Source organism: Chiloscyllium plagiosum, chromosome 17, assembly GCF_004010195.1.
Source record: "Chiloscyllium plagiosum isolate BGI_BamShark_2017 chromosome 17, ASM401019v2, whole genome shotgun sequence".
In the NCBI taxonomy this organism is placed as follows: Eukaryota; Metazoa; Chordata; class Chondrichthyes; order Orectolobiformes; family Hemiscylliidae; genus Chiloscyllium; species Chiloscyllium plagiosum.
This window is the reverse complement of record NC_057726.1, coordinates 21,818,929-21,842,052: the sequence shown is the minus strand read 5'-3', so window position 1 is coordinate 21,842,052 and position 23,124 is coordinate 21,818,929. Positions and strand designations below refer to the sequence as shown.

Below are 23,124 nucleotides of genomic sequence, written 5' to 3'. Positions count from 1 at the left end.
TCAGGATGAGAAATATTCTGTGTTATCTTGTCTTTACGGCAATCGTTTCAGTCAAATTATGCCTGTTTTGAAAGACTTTTTCTCATTACTTGCTGTAGTGCTGTTGGAAAAGCAGAAAACCAAACAAGACCTGCCATTCATTTCCCAGACCTATGTCATGCACACCTGGTTTGCTGCCCTTACTTACATTGTTCCTATACAATGGTACAGTTTCTCTATTACTGCTCGATGCACCCTTTCTCTTTTGGACGTCTCTTTTGTCGACTCTTTTCAGCTTGGATCAATCAGCTGTCTCCTATTTCAGTGAGTAGCCACTACTGTAGTGCAGACGTTTGGGAGTCCTGGTGTTTCACTGCTTTCAAAACTCTCAAATACCAATACCCTCATTATATTTTCAAAAAAATCCATTAAAATAATCTTTTGCTGCATCACTTTGGCAATCATTTGAGTCACTAGAGACTGAATTTTTTTTAATGCACCAGGAAATTGGAAATAATCTATCCAGCACATCATTTGGTTGTCCAGAATTTGTGTTGCTGAAAACACATTTTTATTGAGGGTTTTCATCTTGTATTCAAGTACATTTCATAAGAATACCAATTCACAGAGTAAAATAACAATTGTGCAAATGCTATTTAGTTTCAAGTGGACTCTGAGAGGCTGAGGCATCGTTATGGAGAATGTGTTACGATGCAATGTTGCAGTTGGACAATGTTTGCTGGATAATTCTGAATGTATAAGGAATTACGATAAAAACCATTTTAAGATGAGCAGTTGGGCTTGCAGTGTGGTGCACTTGTGTGTACTGGACGCTACATATATTAGCACACAGGGCCCTGGTCTTTGCAGACAGAAGATGTACATGCACAGCATGTTTCAACTTAACAAAATAAATGACAACCATTTGCTGGTTCGTGTTTCAATTCTCTGACCACTCAGATTCAACCTGCCTCTTTTAAAATTCTCTGACCACTCAGATTCAACCTGCCTCTTTTAAAATTTAAACAAAGCCTGGCTGTTAAGTGTCAATCTGAAATAATAGGTGCATTCTCTGTGGCAGTGACTGCACCAGAGATCACTTGCCAAACAATGGTGTTGTTCATGTTGCATTGGTATTGTTGCAAAATGTCTTGAGTGCTGGACATGAAAGAACTTTGTTTTTTTTCAGCAATGCACATCTACTGTCTTTTAATTCCTGTTTTTAAACCTAAATAGGATTTGATACTTGTCCTGATACAAGACTCATACTTAGTCCCAAACAAAATCTAACTCTACCTCAAGTACTTCAATAATATATTTTCCAATTAGACCATATGAACTGGGCCAAATCTGATACATTACAAATGAACCAAAATCTGTTTGTACCTTGGGTATAAAAAGGTGTAATCTGAAGATCAGATCAAAGTCCTGAAGTGGCTGCCCGACCACTCCCTGTAGGTTTTATCGGGTTTTCATGATTTTCAATAGCACCAAATATTTCTTTTATAATTGCATCACCTGCCAGTGAAAACTGATTCGCAACTAACTAGAAACTAGTTGATCATTTTGATCTACACTACTGGTAACCTTGCCTGCTGCTGAATGAATGTTCAGCCATGTCTGATTGAGAGGACATGAGTTGAGACATGAAATCAGTCTTACACCCTGGTATCATGAGATGTCTATTTTGCTTACGCCCAGCAGATGTTCATTGTGTGTTCTCATTGACTGATTGCTAACACTCACCAAAATGGCATCCTAAATGACTTGCACTTGATCTGCATATGAACACAAATGCCATTTTGGACATTTTTTTAGGGGAGTCAAATTTTGAGTTTGTTTTGAACACTTTTCCTTTTTTCTTGTTTGTTGTCTTCCTTTCCTCTCATATACTCTTCAGCATGATATTCATCTAACTTGCTCAGTGAGACTACATTGAAAATGGCAGTATATGTACTGGTTCCGTCTTGTGGGCTCAAAATTTATCTGGTGCTTGGCACAATGTTATTTCCTGGATATGTCTATCATCATTTTACCTGCGTATGTCCAGCAAGTTTTTGGAGGGTTTCTTCCAGCAGGTGTTATAACAGCAGGTGAGGCAGTTGTTTTCATTTCAGTTTGGGTATGCTCAGCTGCTGAGCTGAACACCATACTCTCTGTTTCCAAGATCCATTCCAAACTGATAGCTGTTCTGTTATCAACAATCTGTCAGGGGTTATCTGAAATGACATGAACTGCTTAGCCTTGTGGAATGGTGGGGTTTGATTGTACAGATGGCCCTCTGTAGCAAGCAGTCATGTTACAGTTATGTATAAGTGCTTTAGCAAGATATTGAACACTGTACAGCTCAAAGCCTCCTGCTCAGTAGCTGTATCATGCAGTCTGTAAGCATCAGCATGGATTTACAGTTACAAGCCGCACCCAAAGAATTCACACGAGAGTCCAATCAAACATGGGGAAACGGTGAAACCATCGTTCAAAGGCAGTTGGCATTTTTTCATTCAGAAAGATTTAGCAGAACTATGAGACCAGTTCGTACAGTTATGGGGCAAGGAGGTTCTCAGAACATTTCTCCAAGTTTGTAGCTAGACTGCTTGGCTCATGTCAAGAAATTGAGGTTTTGCCCAAAGTGAGGTAAAATAGGCATACTTAGAAGTGACAGCATGATACACCAACTTGGCAATCCCTATCCTTTTCAAAGCTCTTCAGAATGTTTGGAGGTCTAATGGCACTCATGACAAACATGGTTCAAAGTTCTCTTCGGCCTTCATTTGAAGCAGAAACAACTTCAGGACAGTGTTTTCTTCAGCACAGTGGGTCTCATAGCTGAAGAGATCATTTATCATGAAGATCCTGATGAAACCAGCGGATTTTCAGTTTATCATAATGGTCTTCAAGGTCTACTTCAGCAAATGTGTTGGATTTAGCAAGGGTCCCTGAAGCAAGCAATCTCAGCAGACTCCATCAAGAGTAGTGTTGCTAATTTGTGTGAAGATGTAGCATTAAGAGGGGAGCTCTTTGAGGCTGTCCATGGTGTACTCCTTGATTAACTGCAGTCAGTAAGAACTTACCTTTTGAATAAGACATGCTGGGCACAAAGTGCATTGCTAAGGGACAATGCATCACAAAGCAGAGCCTCAGTGAGCTAGGCCAAAAGGTGGCTGCTTCAACCCACAGAAAAAAAAAACTTCTAAAAATCAGATATCATGATTTTGAGGTGCTAGCATTGTGGTGCAAGCAGGCAAAAGAATTGTTCAGCAGAGGGCATGCATTGCCTTCACTGTGGCAGAGTGAGCTACCTGACACAATTTTGCAGTGTGAGGCCACCTTTTAAAAGCGGATCACCTCCAAAGCGAATTAGAGTTCAGAAGAAGCAGGAAACATGGAAACCACATGTTTCCTTGGTCAAAGGCATGTTGTTGACCCTTCGTCCAAGATGATCAGATGAACCATGTATTATTGGTCAATGATATTAGAAGTCAAGAATTTTGATACTTTATCTTTTCTTGGTCCAGGATCAGCAAATACAATAGTTCCTGATGTTTTAAAATTGCTTCACACTTGGCCATAAAGTGTTTTGGGGGGTTGGGGAGGTGAGTAGGCCCACTTTATCCAATAAAGCTTGCTTTAAAGCAATGTTTACTGACAGTGGTAGTGATTAAAGCTCCTATTTGTCTTGCAAGAACAGAACAAATCCTGTTTGCGCTTACAAACTCTTGTCCTACTCCATCTTCCACAGTGGTTCAACCCAGACTTAAAGATATTTCAAGTCAAGATGATGAGTATATTCTGTTCTATGAGCATGTGCATTGCCCTGATGATGATTCCATTCTGTTTGGTGAAGTTTCACCTCCACTTATCCAGAAGTGAGAGTTTTAGTTTCAAGAAGATTGGACAGTAGTTTGTGAATATTTCCCACACCGACTGAAGTTCCACGTCAGGAAGATTGGATGACATTTTTGAGGAATAGTCTTAAATTTTCCAAGAATTTGAACAACATTATGAATTGTTTCCATTTGGATTAGAAAAGAATGAGCTTCTTTGATTTTCAGAGATTCCTAACCAGCAGATACACCAGGGAGTTGTCAACATACAGTAATTTGCATTCTGTTCCAAAGGCTATGTGAATGATCTTTACTGCTGCCACATGCTGCTTATGGCTTAAACATTTTTATCTTAATAGTTTATTCTAGTTTCTAGTACTCTATTTGATTCTACCCTCAAAACCTTGCACTTCTTGACTCTGAATTTCATTTTATCATTTACTAACCAGGCAGAATCTGCCTGGGTCCTGTTGCACTTGATCAACAAGCTTTGTTTTCAGTCTTCCTACTCTGATTCGATTGGCAATTTGTCTGTTGTCACACTTCATAGATGTTAATCATAAGTTGGACATGCCAGTGTTGGACTGGAGTGTACAAAGTTAAAAATCACACAACACTAAATTATAGTCCAACAGGTTTATTTGGAAACACTGGCTTTCAGAGCACTGCTCCTTCACCACCTGATGAAGGAGGTACTTGCATTGTTCCATTATTCCTTTCCTGCCAAGAAATGCATGTCCACTCACTACCACATGTGATGCAGCCAGTTGCATGAACACTGCATGAGTAGTGCAAATGGTAGTATTTATCAGGTAAGGCAAGAGCTAGCCTGCTATTTGCGCCTCACGATGCCAAGTAAGTAGTTATGTAGCTGCCTCTAGTTTGTTAACTGTAATAGCTTCATGACTGCAATAGGCAAGTCCCAAAAAACCTGAAGAGATAAAAATAAACAACTGGAATTAGTTACACAATTACTTTCCAACAAGAGAAACAAAACACAAATAAGTAGACGCAGTCAAGTAACCTTTTGGCACATGCTGTTTAAATTTGGTGCCCTTCTTTAAGTGCTGCTATCCTAATTGGAACTGGGAACATACATTTGCACCAAAATATAAAATGGGACTCTTTGGGAATACTTGTGACTAACAAATTCATAAAACACTGACACCTTGGTAGAAACTATCTTTAGATTTTGAAAGTATTTTGTTCTCATGAATATTGATGAAAATGTACAAAATGCTGAATTCTAAAGTAATCTACAACTTTTGTCAACAAAACTGATCAATTGATGTGTTCCTTAAGTGCACTAGAATAGACCTGCAATTTTACAATGGAGCTTTCATAATTGTTATATTAAAAGGTGTCAGTTAAGCATTGCCAAATTAAGTCAATTAGAGAGATTGTAACATACGTAGATTGGTAATATTGTAACAACATTTTGTTGCCAGTGGCATCTGGAGCTTCAATTGATGTTTAATGTTTATCTTTCAATAAAAGCAAGGTGTAAACCAAATTGCAGTAGTCAACACGGTAGTTTAACTATCTTTAGAGTAAGTTGGCCCAGACAACAGAGTAGGCTGAAAACTGCACAATCTAGGGATACCAGTTGTTAAAATTTGATCATATAGCACTTGACATTTTCGGAAACAATAAAAACAGAGATGAATATTTGCATTGCATCAGTATATTTCTTATTATCTGTTCTGAGATTTCATACAATAATAGAATTACTACAGTGTGGAAACAGGCCATCCGGCCCAACAAGTCCACACTGACTCTCCAAAGAGTAAGCCACCCTACCCTATTACTCTACATTTACACCTAATCTACACATCCCTGATACCACAGACCTCCCATTAGAAAAGGACATGTGCAAGTTGTATTCTGGTCATTTACTTTGAGTGTTTCATGTTTTAACTGACATATTGGCACATTCTTCTTCCTGTGACCCTTTTTCCAATCTTCCGTTTTGGCATTTATTAAAAATTCCTTACTTCATTCGAGAATTTAAATTCGTGTCACATCATCTTGCAATTCACTGTTCAGATTGCTTTGTCACAGTGGTGAATCTGCTAAAATTGGCACTTGATTAAAATATTTGAAATCATTTTTTCACCAATTTTCATCTTTATTTCTCCTGAAGTCTTTTGATTCCTTTGTGTGTAAAAATTCCATTGGCATAGCATTGTACTTCTTGATTCTGAATTTCATTTGTCAATTTCAAACCAATTTCCGTTTGGATCCTGTTGCACTTGATTAACTGACTTTGTTTGCAATCTTCCCACGCTAATGTGATCAGCAAAGGTTGGCAATTTGTCTATAGTCACACTTCTGAGATGTTGCTATTGAAGGCAGTGTTGTGAGGCTCCTGCATTGCTCCATCAGTCCATTCCTACCAGTGTGACTCAGCTGAATGCATGTCCACTTTCTACCATGTGTACATTTCATTACCTCAGCCATTATCCTCCATGAACCATCCAGTGGGTTATGGAATCTTACTCCACCACAAAGGACATAGTACGGCTTGATTCTGTATTGAGTCCACTCATCTATTCATTGAGCAAATCTGCAATGGATGTTTATTGGCTGGCAATCAAAATTGATTAATACTTGGATGATTTTTATTCCCTTCACTAATTAGGGTTGGAGTGTTAGGGAATCCAACAATCTCTTGAATGATTTTGCAGTTGTCTGTGTGCATTTTAACGATTATCTTTTCTCTTCAAACTACAACAAAATGATGGATTTACACAAGGGGAGACCGTCCCCTCCATGAGCTCTCCCTCCAGACACTCTTCTAGGCATGTGACGTTATAACATGACATCATAACCTTTCAGACTCAAGCCATAAATCTACTACTCCACGACCTATTGAGTTGTTTTGGTACTATCCTTCCCTCACCACGTTCAACATTCATCGTCTTCACCTATGCACAGTAACGTGATTGTGATAAGATCAGCTAGCTGGACATCATAGAATATGAGTTCCCTGATTGAAGCTTTTAATCTGTCCCTGGCTGCCAGATAACAGGAGTGTCAGACATTCAGTTCACTCAGAGCTGGCTCTGAGGGCGTTGGATCAGTGTCAAGGACTATCCATGAATAAATGGTGACAGGATACCAGCATTTGTGGTGTTATTTCAGCAATGGTGAGCACCAACTACAAGATGTAGTGTAACTCAACAAAACTCCTTCAACATCACTTTACAATCCCACCATCACCCCCACTGAAAAGGATAAGGGCAGTAGGTGCAAAGGAACACCACCAACTGCATGTTCCCCCTCACAGCCACACACCATCATGATTTGGAACTATTTAACTGCTCCTTCACTGTCATTGCATCAGAATCCTGGAGCTTCCTTCCTAATAGTACAGTGGGTGTGCCCCAATAACCCCCAGGACTGTAGCTGCTCAAGAAAGAAGGCACACTATTCTTTACAAGAATATTAGGAATAGACAATAAACGCTGTCCTCGCCAGAGATGTCTATACCCTACAACTGAACGGCGGGGAATAAAAAAAGAATCCTTAGGTGAAATCAATTCCGCGTGGAATAGCGGAATTATTCTACTCTGGCTGCTTACGAGCTAAGTCACTGGGGGAGCCCTGACAATTGAAATTTTTTTTAAAAAATGCCACTTCTGCTAATAGTGTACAAATTGGATTAAAGCGTGGGTCACTGTTCTGAATAAACAAACCCACTGAATTTCAGCAGCCACTTACAGGTCTGATTTCTGTAATTCAGCAATTCCCACTGTTTATCTGAAAGTCCTCGTTGGATGAAATGAAGCTGAGTTGTTAACTTGCCTTTCCCTTAATGATTCTGCTTCCAGTTATACTTCAGATTTTCAACACGTGTTTTCTACTTTTTCTCTCCTTATATTCTCTCTCTTTTAAAGTCTAATTCATGTGTGAGATACAAATGCGAGCCTCCTGTGGGTAAGATTGTCACATTGAAAAGGTTCTTAAAACTGAAATCATACTGCAGTCACGACACAATCTATTTGAATTCATGGTCTATTTGGGACTAAATATCATTCCTCTCACTATGATTATTTGTTGTGTATGTATTTGTTGTGTTACAATGTTGAACTTGCATGATATGCTGCATGACGTACTTCATAAATCTTGGCTAGTATTGGACTGCTTTTTAACTTTCTTCAAATAAAAATGGCACTCTTTACAGCAATGAAAGACTTCATTATTTATCATTCAATCCAGCTGCAGCTTCCTATTTAAATTACAAGAGCAATCTGATTATTTGGATGATAATGACCCAAGTTATTCCCCAGCTGTCTTGTTTTAAAGGTGTCACTTAACCCAGAAGTTAGTCACAGGTACCACCCACAATGTACTTTGGTTGATAGTCATTTGCTCTTAGGTTTGAATGACCTGGCTCAGACTGGTAAATGTATGTGTGAAAGGGAGACTGAATAGTTAAGATTGAAATTTATGTTGGATCTCCTAGTTTGGAATCTGAATAGGACAAGAGAGCCTCAAGATTAGAGGAAGCAGGTTTAGAACTGAACTGAGAAGAAACTACTTCACTCAGAGGGTTGTTAATCTATGGAATTCTTTGACCAGGGAAGCAGTTGACACTACTTCAGTAATGGTTTTTAAAGCTAAGGTTGACACTTTATTGAAAAATAAAGGAATTAAGGGATATAGTGAAAACATGAGTAAGTGGAGCTGGGTCCACAAAAAGATTAGCCATTGAGTGGTGGAGTAGGCTCGAAGGGCCAGACGGCCTACTCCTGCTCCTCGTTCTTATGTTCTCATGATTAATGCAGTTAATTTGAATAATAGCTATTCAAATGCTTACCACTGTTAACATTTTTATTAATATTCTGAGGGAAAGAAAATCATTGCTACATTCTCAGTTCATGGATCTGAGACCTCTGGGAAACGTATAATAGAATGATTTTCAAATATGCTAAGGTTACTAACAGTTTTTGCAATGATTACACTTTGAGTTTTGATGAAAAAGACTAATGAACATGATCCATGTAAATCAAAGCTGGGGTGTTTTTAATAAGTTTACAATCAATCGGATTTAACTGAAGCATGGCCTGAAATATATGGTTCATTTTTTGTCACTTACAGAGGTTTCTTGCAGTCATTTTTATCCTTCAAAATCTTTCTAATCATAGGTCCTGCTACAAGTATTTGCAGTGAATTTGGACTGCACACCTGGATTCCAGAAGAAGAACTATCAAGTCCTTCAATCTTCAGATTTTAAAAAGGACCAGTTCATTCTGAAAGGTAAAAAAAAGTTCTGTTAGCTCAGAAGAGATACACAGCAGAGCCAATAACTAACAAACCTACAATTTGACCTTCTCTTGGTGTCATTACGTTTTCCTTACATGTCTTCACACATGGTGTAATCTATGAAATATGTTTTTGACTTTCAATGCATTTGAATTGTTTCTATTCCTAATAGCAGAATTTGATTATCTAGCCTGAGATGAACTTGAAGGTGTGTAGTTCGAGCTAGAGAGTCGAACTGATCTAATCTATTTTTGATTGCAGTAACCATCTGAGTTATACACAGTTCTGATTGCACCTAATTTCTTGCATTGTAATTCAGTCTTGCTGTTTTATCTACAATATCTTGCATTGACAGAGCTGGCCAAAGATGGAAACATGTTTTCTGCTTTGGAAATAGTTGGCAATCTGCGTACACATTGTGTTTACGATTGCAATAGGTTTCTGATCAATTTTGTGGCAAAAGCTTCCAGCCAAACCTATTTGCATAATCACAAACATCCAATTGTCCACAAACCAGCATTTCAATACGTAACTTTTTCTTATATTTTTATGAAGAGTAGTAACCAGGCATAGCTTTTTGTCACAATGCAATAAAATGGGAGAATACTGGTTGAGTGTTCATTTTTTTACGATTCACAGATAAAAGAAAACATCAAGTTTTTAAAACAAAATGAATCACTTGGAGAATTTGAGCATTGCTCAACGTTTTGTTTTTGTGAAGGTTATTTAAGCGGAAACATGTATATTCTTGTGGAGCTAGATGGTAATATCAACAAATGGAATGTAAAGTTCAATAAATGTATACTTTGTTCAAATAGATTGTAGAATGGAGCTAGATTTTAATATGCCTACAGGATGTTGATGACCTTGGCAAATTCCTCACATACCATCGTTTAAAAACATTTTTTTTGAATTTGACTGTTTAGCAAATAGTGGCAAATAGATGAGGTGCTGTCAGTGCAAGCCAATCTTGTCTACTACTTGATGTCTGTTTACTTGATAACTTTTAGACATGAATCATATAGCAGATACACTGCACTCTCTCTTAAGAGTATTGTTGATGCATTTGAGAGGTGGAGAAGCCAATTATTCTGCTGCAGTATCTACACAAATAAAATTTGAAAAAGGATAAATTAAAGGTACATTTTAAATAACAGCTATTCAGTTTCTGGGGTTAGGGTGCTGAAGCGGTGTTTGTAAAGAACTTACAACCATTTTCTGTGAGAGAAAGTGAGGACTGCAGATGCTGGAGAGTCAGAGTCGCAAAAGGTGGTGCTGGAAAAGCGCACCAGGTCAGGCAGCTTCCGAGGAGTAGGAGAGTTGATGTTGCGGACATAAACCCTCCATTTTCTGTAGCCTCATTTGTGTTTGATATTTTAGATAGTAACACTATTGTGAGAGAAAGTGAGGACTGCAGATGCTGGAGAGTCAGAGTCGCAAAAGGTGGTGCTGGAAAAGCGCACCAGGTCAGGCAGCTTCCGGTGCCGCCCACGGTTTATGTTGCGGACATAAACCCTCCATTTTCTGTAGCCTCATTTGTGTTTGCTATTTTAGATAGTAACACTATTTTTTAAATTAGTAAATCCAGTTTCAGCCCTTGTAACACAAATAGTTTAAATCTTTTAATCTAGAAAACTGATGTTTCCAAGAATAACATTATGTTCAATTGAAGAAACACCACTGAACTTTATTGTAAATGTTCTCTGTGGATAAGATGGTACAAAAATATAAGTTATTTCACAACCATAAAACAAATGGAGCAGTGATGCAGAAAATAAGCTACACAAATACAATCAGCAAAAACTACTCCATCACTATAAATAAAACTTACAAATACATTTTATCCAAGATGTGCACATTGTTATTTTAATAACTGAAAATTTTATTTTGGATGTTCTGTTAATTCCTATATTAATTAAAAAGGCAAGCTCACTGAATCATTTATTGAAAATCAGAGAAGATTTATAAAGTTTTCAATGACAAAGTCAAATATCATGACAAGTTTTGAAACACTGCTCACTGTGTATGATTGCAAATTATATCTCATGCTGCCACAATGCAATTTCAATTTCAGGAACAGCAGAAATAATTGTCCATTCATACTATTATTTGAGAGAAAGGAATTTGTACAATTTATTTAATGTTTTCCCAGTTTCTTTCCTTTTTCCTCTGACTTGAATGCAGAGGCTCTCAATAAAGTCAAATTCCCAAGTGTACGTGGCTTCCAGTACTTGAGTCGGGTTGTGATTCTTCATGTGTGTGATTATGGTCATCATGGACTGCTTGGACTGAACGGACTGTTTTCGTGCTGTATGGCTCTACAACTGACTCTGTGTAAGGCAAGATAATGAGCACCAGTAGACCATCGGAGAATTGTTCCAAATGAGAACATCCTGATATCCACCCATACAAAGTTTTGGCAAACGTTCTAAGATTGCGATGATGTGAGAATTCTAGTTTCTTTTCTACTTTACACAAAGGTCTCTGAGGGAAATTTCAGCAATCCTGTTGATGACTTTTGTTTTAGTTATCATGATAGAAATGAGAATTAAACTTGAGACTTTCTAATTTGTATGTCGTAGCATATTGAATGAAGCACAGCACAGCACAGGTTCAACAGACAGCATGCTTTCTTTACTGGTATGGTGTTTAGCAAGTTAGCTGACACCAACACACACATGCTTTGACTATAATAGCTGGTCAGAGGATGGGAATTCTTTAAGTCACCTTGACGCTACAAAAGTCTTTCCATTATCAATTAGGCACAATTCAGGGATACAATGAAATACTCTCCACTTGACTGGATGAGTGCCGCTCCAGAACTCTAGAAGCCCAATACCATCCAGAATAAAGCAGCTCATTTGATTTTCCCTCATCCAACACTATAACCACCACCAGCACACCGTGGCCACACACATCCCGTGTCGAGGATGGCCTGGAGTAGGTCTTCAAAGCTCGTATTATTGCTCTTCCTAAACCTATGACCGTCAAATGCCTATTTGGAGATTAACTTAAAGGCGTTCCCAAGTGGTTACTGGAGAAAGGGAGAACTGCAGATGCTGGAGTCGAGAGTGGGGCACAAGTGGTTACAGCTCTTGTCCAAGTCCACCACCATCTGATTTGAAATATATCACTGTTCCTTCATGGCCATTGGGTAAAGGTCCTGGAACCCTTCCTAACAGCACTTTGGGTGTGACTAGATTCCATGTGCTGCAGTAGTTGAAGCAGACTGTCCAACAGCAGCTCTTGAACAGTTCAGAATGGGCTATCAGTGTTGGCTTTACCTGTGATGCCCATGTTGCATCAGTCAGTAAAACAAACTCAAACAGTAAAATAAATTCAGTCAGTTTATAAACTAAACAGTTCATAAAATAAAATAAACAGAAGTTTATAAAATAATGAGGGGTATGGATAGACTTAATGGTAATTGTCTTTTTCCTAGGATGGGGGGGGGGTTAAGACAAGGGGCCACATTTTTAAGGTGAGAGGAGAAAGACTTAAAATAAACATGAGAGAGCAAATTTTGCACATAGTGGTTTGTGGTGGAATAAACTTCCTGAGGAAGTGGGCACAGTTGGAAAGTTTAAAAGATATTCGGATAAATCTGTGAGTAGGAAACATTTGGAGGGAAATGAGCTACAAGTAGGCAGGTGGGATTAGTTTAGTTTGGGATTATGTTCAGCATGGACTGGTTAGACCGAAGCCATGATTACACCAGGTTTATTGTTGATATTTAAACAAAATGCAAACTATGAAGAATTTTAAAAAGTTTCAAAAATCACAATCAACAAATATGAAACTTCAGTAACTTTTAAGTAACATGAAAAAATTAAAGCTCTCACTGTAAGATTATTATTTTTCAACATTGTCTTATCCATTATATTGCCTCTAGTTAAAAGGAGGATCTTGAACTGAATTTCATTTTCCTTTTTTTTCAATTTGTCCATGGGATGTGGGTGTTCCTATTGGAGCATTGTTTATGGTCTATCTGTAATTGTCCTTCAGTGAACTACTATCTAAAATGGTTGGAGTTGTTTGAAGGAAGTGTGAGGATTTTCACCAACTCATAGTGAAGGAAATATTGTGATGCTGATTACTTCCTTGCATGTGGGTGTGAGGGCTGAAATGTGGATGAGGTGATACTGCCATGCATCTGCTGCCCTTGCTGTTCTAAGTGGAAGTGGTCATGGATTTAGATGCTGTCTGGGGAGCCTTGGTGAATTCCTGCAGTGCATCTTGAAGATGGTGGTCCGCACTGCTAATATTAGGTACTGGTGGTGGACCGGTTGAATGTTTGTGGATGTGGTGCCAATCAAGCAGATTGTTTTGTCTTGGAAGGTGTCAAACTGCTTGACTGTTGGAACTGTACTCATTCAAGCAAATGGGGACCATTCTATCTCACTCCTGAGTTATGCCTTCTACTTAATATTCAGGCTTTGGGGAATTGGAAGGGAGTTACTCACCACAGAGTTCCTCATCCCTGACATGCTCTCATACCCACAGGATTTATGTGGCTGGTCTTATTCATTTTCTGGTCGGTAATAACCCTGAGAATCCTCTATCACTTTCATTTCATCAGCCATCAAATACTTAATTATTAATTGGGTCATTAATGATTAATTGAGCCTATTAATTGGGCTCCTATTAATAGCTATTAGTCAGATGCTTGATTTATCATTTCTTTGACCTTGTTGGAGACATTGCTCAGTAGGCTTTGACCCTTCACCTAAATTACTCAGTTTCTTTTAATAAAAATATTTACAGGATGATTGATCAAACATGAAGAGAGAACTTAGGATATGACAAATTGCAAAATTAAACAAAAGAGTTCAGCAACAAATACGGCTTAGCGGGTTTCTGAGGAAGTCTCACTTGACCTGAAACATTAACTTTGATTTCTCTCCACGGATGCTGCCAGACCTGCTGAGCTTTTCCAGCAATTTCTGTTTTTGTTATCTCCCTCGATAGATTGATCTTGTTGGTAATGGTGAATTGCACCCCTTTGACTTTAAGATGGCCATTATGCCAAAGAACATTTGGTGTGCTGCTTCATAAGTTGCTGGCACAGGCTGTAGTTGTGATATTGATGCAGCATAGTGCTGTACAGTGAAATGACTGCCCTCTTTACTGGTCACAGTTGATAAAACCTGACAGCTTGTCATGGTTGTGACTTCATTAAAAGGCAAAGCATGACAGATGTCCTCTGAGCCTGTACGTTATGAATGTGGCCAGAAAGTACAAAAAGTCAAGGTGGAGCATCAAGTTGGTGTGATGAGAGTGAGCAAAGAGCCCTGATGAACACCCTGCCAATGTGTGAGATGAGTGTCTCTCCCTGTGCTCAGAGCGAACTGGTAGCAGTATTGCAGTGTAAGGCCTTGGTGTGATCCAAAGTGTAATATTGAACTAAAGAGGATTGAAAATGTGCCATAATGGTGGAGCAAATCTGCAGAGGCGGGAATCTGAACTGAAAACAACAAATGCTGCATATCACAGCAGGTCAGAAAGCATCCAAAAAGAGAGAGCAAACTAACATTTCAAGTCTAGATGACTGTTTGATCTAGACTCGAAATGCGAGCTTGCTCTCTCTCCATGGATGCTGTCTGACCTGCTGTGATCTGCAGTATTTGTTGTTTTCAGCACCGTAATGGTGTGGTGAGGCTGGGGCATGTCTGCTGTCAAACTCTGCAAATGATCACTGCTCGTGGTGTGTGTGCAAGGATAGTGGAGGCTGCTGGTCAAGATAGAGGCTCAGAGGAGCAGGGGTATTGTCATACACTGCTTGCCTAAACTCAGGCATTCGACAACTTTGCTTTTGTTCTGACACCTTGATGGCCTTCTGTTTCTGGAACTTTTGCCTTTCTAGCTTCTGTGCCACTCACAACTTATCTTCTTCTCTTCTACATTGAGAACTGCTAAACTACCCTGCCACTGGTATAAACAGTTTCCCTCTGACCAAAATGCTTCATTCTCTGAAAGAAACTTGCACACTATTTTTGTATTTTTCTGAGTTTTTAATTGGCGACTGAAATGTGAAAAGGTTTACCTTTTTAAAACAAAAACCACAAGAATTGTTGAAGAATTAGTCTAGTGTTTGAAAGCAAGTACCTGATACTTATTGGAAGCATTGTTCAGTGACCTGTTCACGATTACAGATGTGCTGGATCTGTGGGATGTGTGTAAATGAAGATTCAGCCAGCACCAAGTAGCTGATTGGTCTGTGGGCTGGTGAACACTTATTGATAGCAAAGACCTTTTGCTTGTCAAAAATTATGCGATTGGTTCCAATAGCTGAACAACTTGATGCTGTGAACAGGATAGTGAAAAGATGTTAGATCTCCACCAGCTCAGGAACTCTCTCTGCTCTCTGCAGTCAAAGCTATTTGAAGCCTGCAGAATACCAGTTTATCTTTCCTCCAACATTTTCTGTTAGCTGTAACTTTTAATGAAGAAGTGAAAGATCTTTTATAAGTATGAACAGCCACCCTTAGCCTCCTGTAAACTAATTAAAGCATTGGGAGAAGGAAGACTGTAAAGCAATGTTCTGGTCAGCATAAGAGCCATCTTCACTGATCCTGTGAACAGAAATCACTGAAATGCCTTGCCAGTTTTCTCTGTGTCCATAACAGTCACATTTTGTCTTGTCTTTGTCTGTGAGTGTGTGAATGGGGATTTAGCTAAGGGGCTAGTGTTTTAGCGGTTCATAATTGTTTGTCTGGAGCTAAAATATATCAGTTTGTTATAAATAGTAGTTCTTATTAAGTACAGAAACTTGGTCCATGCTTTGTCAACCTTGTTCTGAGAATCCAGCAAATTGGGGAATTTTGTGTATGTTTATAAAAACTAAACTTTTGCAGTGACTTTCCAACCCACTACCAAATGAAGCATAACAGCATTCATTGCCCATCTGGATGGGCATTATTTTTCTGAAAGAAATCGATTTCTCTGTGAAACAGAACACCTCGTTGCTAGGCAACAGCCCATTGTCTTCCTTGTGCTAGACCCTTGTTTGTAAAGCACTGACCTCTTCAATTCTAGACTATTATTTTTTGACAAAAGTCTCATTTAATTGCATGCAAACAAATTTCCAAGCAACCTGGTAATAATGTCAGCTCAAAACTGAATTTAAAATTATGTCTCCCCTTCATAATTCTCACAATGTAGAAAGACAAATCAAGCTTAGAGATATGCATGGTTATGTCCTCATTAGAACCAAATCTTCCCAAAAAACAAGATGATATATGATGAACTTTAATCTCTTTAGTACTTCCCAGCTACTTATTTCAGAATAAGAAGTCCATAGTTGCTTGTTTTCTCCCTTCTTCCTTTTTAAATAATGAGGTTACTCTCTCAATCTCCCAATCTGTAGGCACCATTTCAGGTCTCATAGACTTTTGACAGGAGATCACCAACGCATCCACGTGTATCTTTAGCCACTAACCTCAACACTCTGGAAAGTAGACCATCAGGTCTCTGGAATTTTTCTATTTTCAAGTAATTATTCTGTCCAGAACTCTTTTCTTTTAATCTATAAAGTTAATTTCTTTTGGTTTCATTTTCTCATTAGACACTTTGATTCTGCTTACTTCTGTGAAAGATCTTCTTTCTTCCTCTGTGCAAACAGCCACAGCTGAATTATTAAATCTTTATTTTCTCTTGTTATCCCTTCTCCCAAATTGTATCTGTTGCTTCTCTGTGATTATTCCATTTGTTACTTCTCTGTGTATTCTGTTGGTCTTGCTTGGTTCTGTTGCAGTCAATTCATAATATCCTGTTTTTCCTTGATTCAAGTTTGGCTACCAAGCAAATTTAGAAATTTTGCTTCCATCTACCAAATCCAAAAGAACATACATATTTGTAATGAAAGCAGTTATTGCCACAGGAATACCATTTTCTACTATCCTCCCGTCTGAATCAGAACAATTATCATAACTCTCACTTTTCTGTGTTTTTTTTGTTTGAATCTGTCAATAACACTCCAATTCCATGAACCCCTTTTGGATCAAGAACACACTGATCAAGGAAGTTCCACTGAGCCCAGTTCAGAAATTTCTTACCTTTTACTCCAACATGATCTCAATTGACAGTTGATCAGTTAAGTCCCTGAATATCACCTCTACATATTTTTTGCACATGCTTTTAATTCCTCTTAAGATTTTATTCTATGCCTCACTTAACACTTGGAAGCTTATAGAATACTGTAGAATGGCATGAGCTTACATTTTTTGCTTCTCTAATCAAATACATTCTACCTTTATCTCAAAGACATCCTTTCTTTGCCAAGTTCTGTCTAATCAGTATCAATATTTTTTTTCTTTTTTCTCAAATTTTCTGATCAGTTTGGGCTGATCAATTTTGTCTGTTTTTAGAAATCTGATTTTGCTCAGTGTTTCCAATACCACTCCATTTTCTTCTGGCCTTTCTCCAGTCCAAGGATGCCTAGAGTGTACAGTACATACCCATCCCACTGAGGTTGAGTTTCCCATTTGAAATTGAAGATTCAAATTAGATTTCCTCCCCTGTGCCATTATTCTCCGCAGGTGTGAGGTTTTAGAAGCCCATTAAAAACAGACCATAGAATCTCAACAGTGTGGAAGCAAGCCATTCAGCCCATCAAATCCACACTGACTCTCCCACCCCAACCCGAACTTTGCATTTACCATGCATAATTCACCTAGCCTGCATATCTCTGAACACTATGGGGCATTTTAGCATGGCCAATCCACCCAGCTTATGCATCTTTGGACTGTGGGAGGAAACCCACACAGACACTGGGCGAATATGCAAACTCCACACAGACAGTCACCTGTCAGTGGAATTGAACCTGGGTTCCTGGTGCTGTGAGGCAGCAGTGCTAGACACTGAACCACCCAACCAGGTTTGACAATTTGTAAAGAAAATGGAAAGCCTGCTGAGGAGTGTGGATCATGCTGAATAAGAAATGCAAAGGGTTTGCTCATCTTCAAATCTCACTAGCTTTTGTATTTTAATATATATATTTGTAAATTCCTGATCATGTAAATTATACTTTAAAGTTACCTGAGTCTTGTTAATGAAGGTTTTAATGAATCTTTACGTGGATTAGAGTGAAAATACTAAGACAGCAAAAAAAAAAGGTCCTGTTAGACTCTGCTGTCATGTTTTACAGTTTAGATGACTGTTTTACAGCCACTTTGACTGCTTTTGTTTTAAAGAGAGGTACTATAGCATATGGACTGCAGTGGTTCAAGGGTAGGGGTAATGTGCAGCTTGCCACTACCTCCTCAGGGATAGCTAGGGATGGGTAATAAATGCTGGCCAGCCAAAGGTGCCCTTGTCCTGTGAGTTAATTTAAAATTGCATTGGGGGGGAGGGGGGAAATCTAATCAGCTGTTGCCTTACATCGATTGTCAAGCACTTTGCTTTGAAATTCTAAGTATGCTGCTCTTTCCTTCCCCTAGAGAAGCGTATTCCTTTGATAACTCTGACCACCTGAACGCATGGCTGAGTTTCAAGTTGTAATGGGTTCTGTGCAATGTGAGTTCTACACACCTGAAAATGGGAAGAGAGGGTTTCAAGAGGTTGCTGGTTATGGAAGGGTGGAGTTACAAAGAAAAGCTGGGACTTTCCTCACTGGAGTGCAGGGGGTTGCGATGCTTATAAATTCATGAAGGGTATAAATAAGGTTAATGGTAAGTGGGTTTTTTTCCCCTTGGATGGGGGATTTCGAGTCCAGGGGCATATTTTTAAGTTGAGAGGAGAGAAATTTAAAAAAGACAATATAAATTTTTTACACAGAGGATGGTTTGCGGTGGATTGAACTTCGTGAGGAAGTGATGGATATGGGTAGAGTTAGAACATTTATAAGACACACTTGAATAAGTACATGAATAGATAAGGTTGGAGGAATATAGGCCAGGAGCAGGAAGGTGGAACTGGTTTAGTTTGGGATTATTGTCAGCATGGACTGATTGGAGCAAAGTGTCTGCATGACTCTGAGTTGTAATGACAGATTTCTCCTCACGATGTGGTTTTGGGTTTGTTGACACAAGCTAATAGGATTAGAAGTATTACAAGACTTTTTCACAATGTTTTTCTTGTAACACTGACATGGGGCTTTTATTAGATTGCATGAGGTTTAGTTTTCCCCCAAGGAATATAAAATGTTTTCCACTGATATTGCATTGTACTTGCAAGATCGAGCTTGCATGATCTAAAAGGCTAAAAACTGGAGTGTGGGTTGATGAACTGAGGGGGGTGGGGGTGTGTTTGTAAACTGCCCTGTAAACCTGAACCTAGTAAAAGCAACAAAAGTGATACATGAAATCACACACAGTTAGGGAGTGCTGTTTGTAAATTCCTGAAGTGCACAGGCTGAGTTCAGCCATTGTACACAGAAATATCTACTCAAGATTTACCAGAGCCTTGTTTCTACAGCTCATAGCATAATTTCTAATTTAAGAAATGTGTCCAATAAATTCAACCTGAAGAGCTTACTGGAATTTTAATACCCAATAAAATTGAAGAAGAACGGGAACATTGCACACCTGCTCCTCATAAATAGTGATATTTATGATCGCTATGACACCCAGCCACAATAAAAAGTGTCCAATTTGCACGAAAATTAGACATTGCTTTATATTAATTAAATAATACTCGTGATATGAAATCAGCTCAAATTAATGCATTGATTTTTATTCTGTTTTCTAATGTGCTAAATGAAGTTAATTTTAGAAATTTAACATACTTCCTAGTTACATTGAACCTGTAGCTCAAAAAGCTCTAACTTGGGAGATTTAACCTAACAGATTTCAATCGTGAAAATACCATTTAAGTGTTTCATTCACTCTCTCTATTCAAAACAGTGAATGTTTCAACATAACATTCACAGATTTGTTAGTAAAGTTAAAGAAAAGCAATGTAATGAAAAGGACAATGACTTCATCAACAGAAATTGATTAAGGGATGGAATATGGAAAATGGTGAAGAGCTGCTTTTCAAATAAGAATGGGATCATAGTAGTTCACCCAAGGTTGATATTAAGGAAAATGTTTGCTTTGATCCAGGTGAATGACTGGACCTAAATATATGAAGCTTGCAGATATGAAACTTTGAAATATGGTAAATAATGAGGAGGGAAGTGCTTGACTTCTAGAGGACAGTGGTGAAATGGCCAAATGGGTAAATAACAAGTAGAGAGCTGTGAATTGATTCAGTGACCCCACAATGCATCAGGGAATTTGACATTGAGCACCTCCATCTCTGCTCTTCAGTGAGTGTTTCCCATGCTTGTGGATAGAATGGAAGGATATGATGATGCAGAGGCTATGGGATTTTCCTCCACTCATCAAAGAGGCCAGTGATGACTCTGCTACCCTTTTACTGCAGGCACTGTTGGAATTTTAAGAAGGTTGTGATGAGAATTTTGGCTGCCTCAGCACAGCCAGTCCTATGGATAATAGCAGTTGAAGAGTTGAACATTTAGCAATTGTTTCCTCCATGGCCTTCATGTGCTTTAATGCAGTCATATGACCCTGCTGTTTAATCTTGCCATTTGAAGAGGGCCTATCATAATGGCACCTATGCAACCTAGAGAGATTATGCTTCTGTCAGTCTTTGGTTGATCAGATCTACCTGCAAGAGTAAACTGGCCTTCCTGTCCTTTTCTAGAAAGTCATTGGCTTGGGTGTTGTGTTGAGCACCCCGTTCAATTGTGCCCAGCATGTGAGAGTGGCAGTCTGACTAATTTACTTGGGCATTTGTTCTGGCAATATAAGGGAAACCTTTGGGTTTTCAACTTGCTAGACTGTTGTGCATCCTACTGCATTCCAAATCCAAGGCCTGTCACCAGAGCGTCACCTGTCATAATACCATAGGACATAGGAGCAGAATTAGGCCATTCAGCCCATCAAGTCCACATTTCCATTCAATCATGTTTCTCAACCACATTCCTCTACCTTCTCCCTGTAATCCTTGATCCTGTTTCTAATCATGAACTTTTCTACCTCTGTCTTGAATACACTCAATGGCTTGGCTTCCACTGCCCTTTGTGGTAATGAGTTCCACAGATAAACCACTCTCTAGCTGAAGAAACTCCTCCTCATCTCTGTTCTGAAGTGTCTTTCCTTCACCCTAAGACTGGGCCCTTTGGTCCTAGTTTCTCCGACTAGTGCAAACTTAATTGGCCACTGATAGCCATTCATCTTCCCAAATCTCATCAAATTGGTTTTCAACATTAGATCCACGTCTTCCTTGTCACTCCTCTATCACTGACCTCTATAATCACCTCCAATTTTAGTGTCTATGGATGGATCTTTTCTATCCAATGCTGGGACCGATATCACTCATCTCACTGTGACTGCCTCGGTCAATGATTCAAGAAAGGCATTAAAGAACCTTGAAGGTATCTTACTTGTAATTACTTGGTCCTCTGTAAAATCTGCTGCACTCAGTCCCGGCTACTGTTCATGTTTTGAAAGGGCCCATGATTTCTATATCTCCCAGCACCAATAATTGAATGCCAGCTCTTCCCTTGCCCAATTGGGTTGTCAACATTGAAAAATTATATTGTGCTACTGATAGTCGCAGAATATGGAGTTAGACTCCATAAAATCTCTGACCGCCAGGTTCCTAATGCAAGTCAAAATTTCATCCTAAGACATCTTGCTGCAATTGTATAGGGCTTTGTGTACAGTTCCAGTTCCAAACCTGAGCAAAGTGTATACCCCTCTTAGAGCGGCTGCAAAAAACTAAAGTTGATTCTGGAATCTAGATTTCTTCTTAGAAGAAGAGAATTGTTTTCAAGGAGGAATGGAGTGGTTATGGATCTCTGGAGCTTAAATGAATGGGTAGTGATTTCCTGGGATCCTGGGAGATTTGATAGTACAGGTGCGGAAAGTCCAGAATTAGGGTGGCAGTTTCAGGATAAGTGACTGACCGGCTGTGTCATGAACCAAATCCTCTTCGAACTTGAATGAGATGATGAATGCTTCTTTTACTCATGGTTTTGAGGCACAAAAAAGGCAGTGAGGTGTTTTCCTTGTTGCTGACATGGGATTTTTGATTTGGATGCAATGTATGTTGACAAGTCAAATGAGGAAATGTGTTCTTTCAACATAATAAATAAATAAATGATCATTGAAAACAATTAATGTACAGTAACTAGATAATGCCAGTGCAACTTTGAGAATGAAAGAAGATTATGATCATGTCATAATTAGTTGAGGAGTGGTGAAAATCTCAGTGTCTAGAACGTAGAGAAAGAATTAAGCATATCCAGTTTAAATGACCTAAGTATCTTGTGCTGCTAGCTTGCAACTTGTTTAATTGATGATTTGGATCATCAGTAGGGGCAAACTTTATAGGTATCCTTGAGTACTTGATGAAAGATTTTGTCACTAATTTATGACTGGACGCTTCTCTCTCCCTCTCTCTCTCTCTCACACACGCACTCACTCCCTCTCACATTCTCTCTCACTCTCTCTCACCTACACACTTTGCTCTCCCTCTGTCTCTCTCTCACTGTCTCTCTGTCTGTCTCTTTGTCTCTCTCTGTCCCTCTTGTGCTCTTGCTCTCTCTCTCTCTCTGTTTCACTCTCTTGCTCTCTTCAATATATGATATCACTGAAAAGGGTAGGTTAAATAAGACCTGCACATGAGTTTCAATCATTTTGATATTAATTTCAGTTTACTTTGAATTGTGATAATTGATGGTTTCATAAGTTTAACTCAAAGATGGTCAGGGGGCCATCTTCAGCCTGCCTTTCTTTCTTCTAATCATTTTGGGCCATGAAACATCCTATGTATTAAAATAAGACATGGTAAGTTTCAAACTGGTCATTAACTTATCACTATTTTAACACCATGAGATCACACGTGCATTGGGGAACAATCCCAGCACATGGCCCAGAGGCTGCTGGCTTAGGATTACTGCTTAATCAACAGCTGGCCTCAACAGAAAAATGGCGATGTTCTCTCGATCTGTCAATGCTATAGAGGCAGTGTTTCATCCGAGAGAACTAGGTGGTGATGAGGCGATGTGACCTTTTGCAGTTGGGAATTGAGCTAAGGCACAACA

At 38.9% G+C, this 23,124-nt stretch overlaps 1 protein-coding gene across 1 annotated transcript in view; it reads left to right on the top strand.

Moving 5' to 3' along the window:
• cdh13 (cadherin 13, H-cadherin (heart)) overlaps window positions 1-23,124 on the top strand; it is a 1,069,860-nt gene that overhangs the window by 191,302 nt on the left and 855,434 nt on the right. The window contains exon 2 of the mRNA XM_043706651.1: window positions 8,954-9,065. Within this exon, the coding sequence (XP_043562586.1) occupies window positions 8,954-9,065 (112 nt within the window). The remainder of the gene's footprint in view (window positions 1-8,953; window positions 9,066-23,124) is intronic.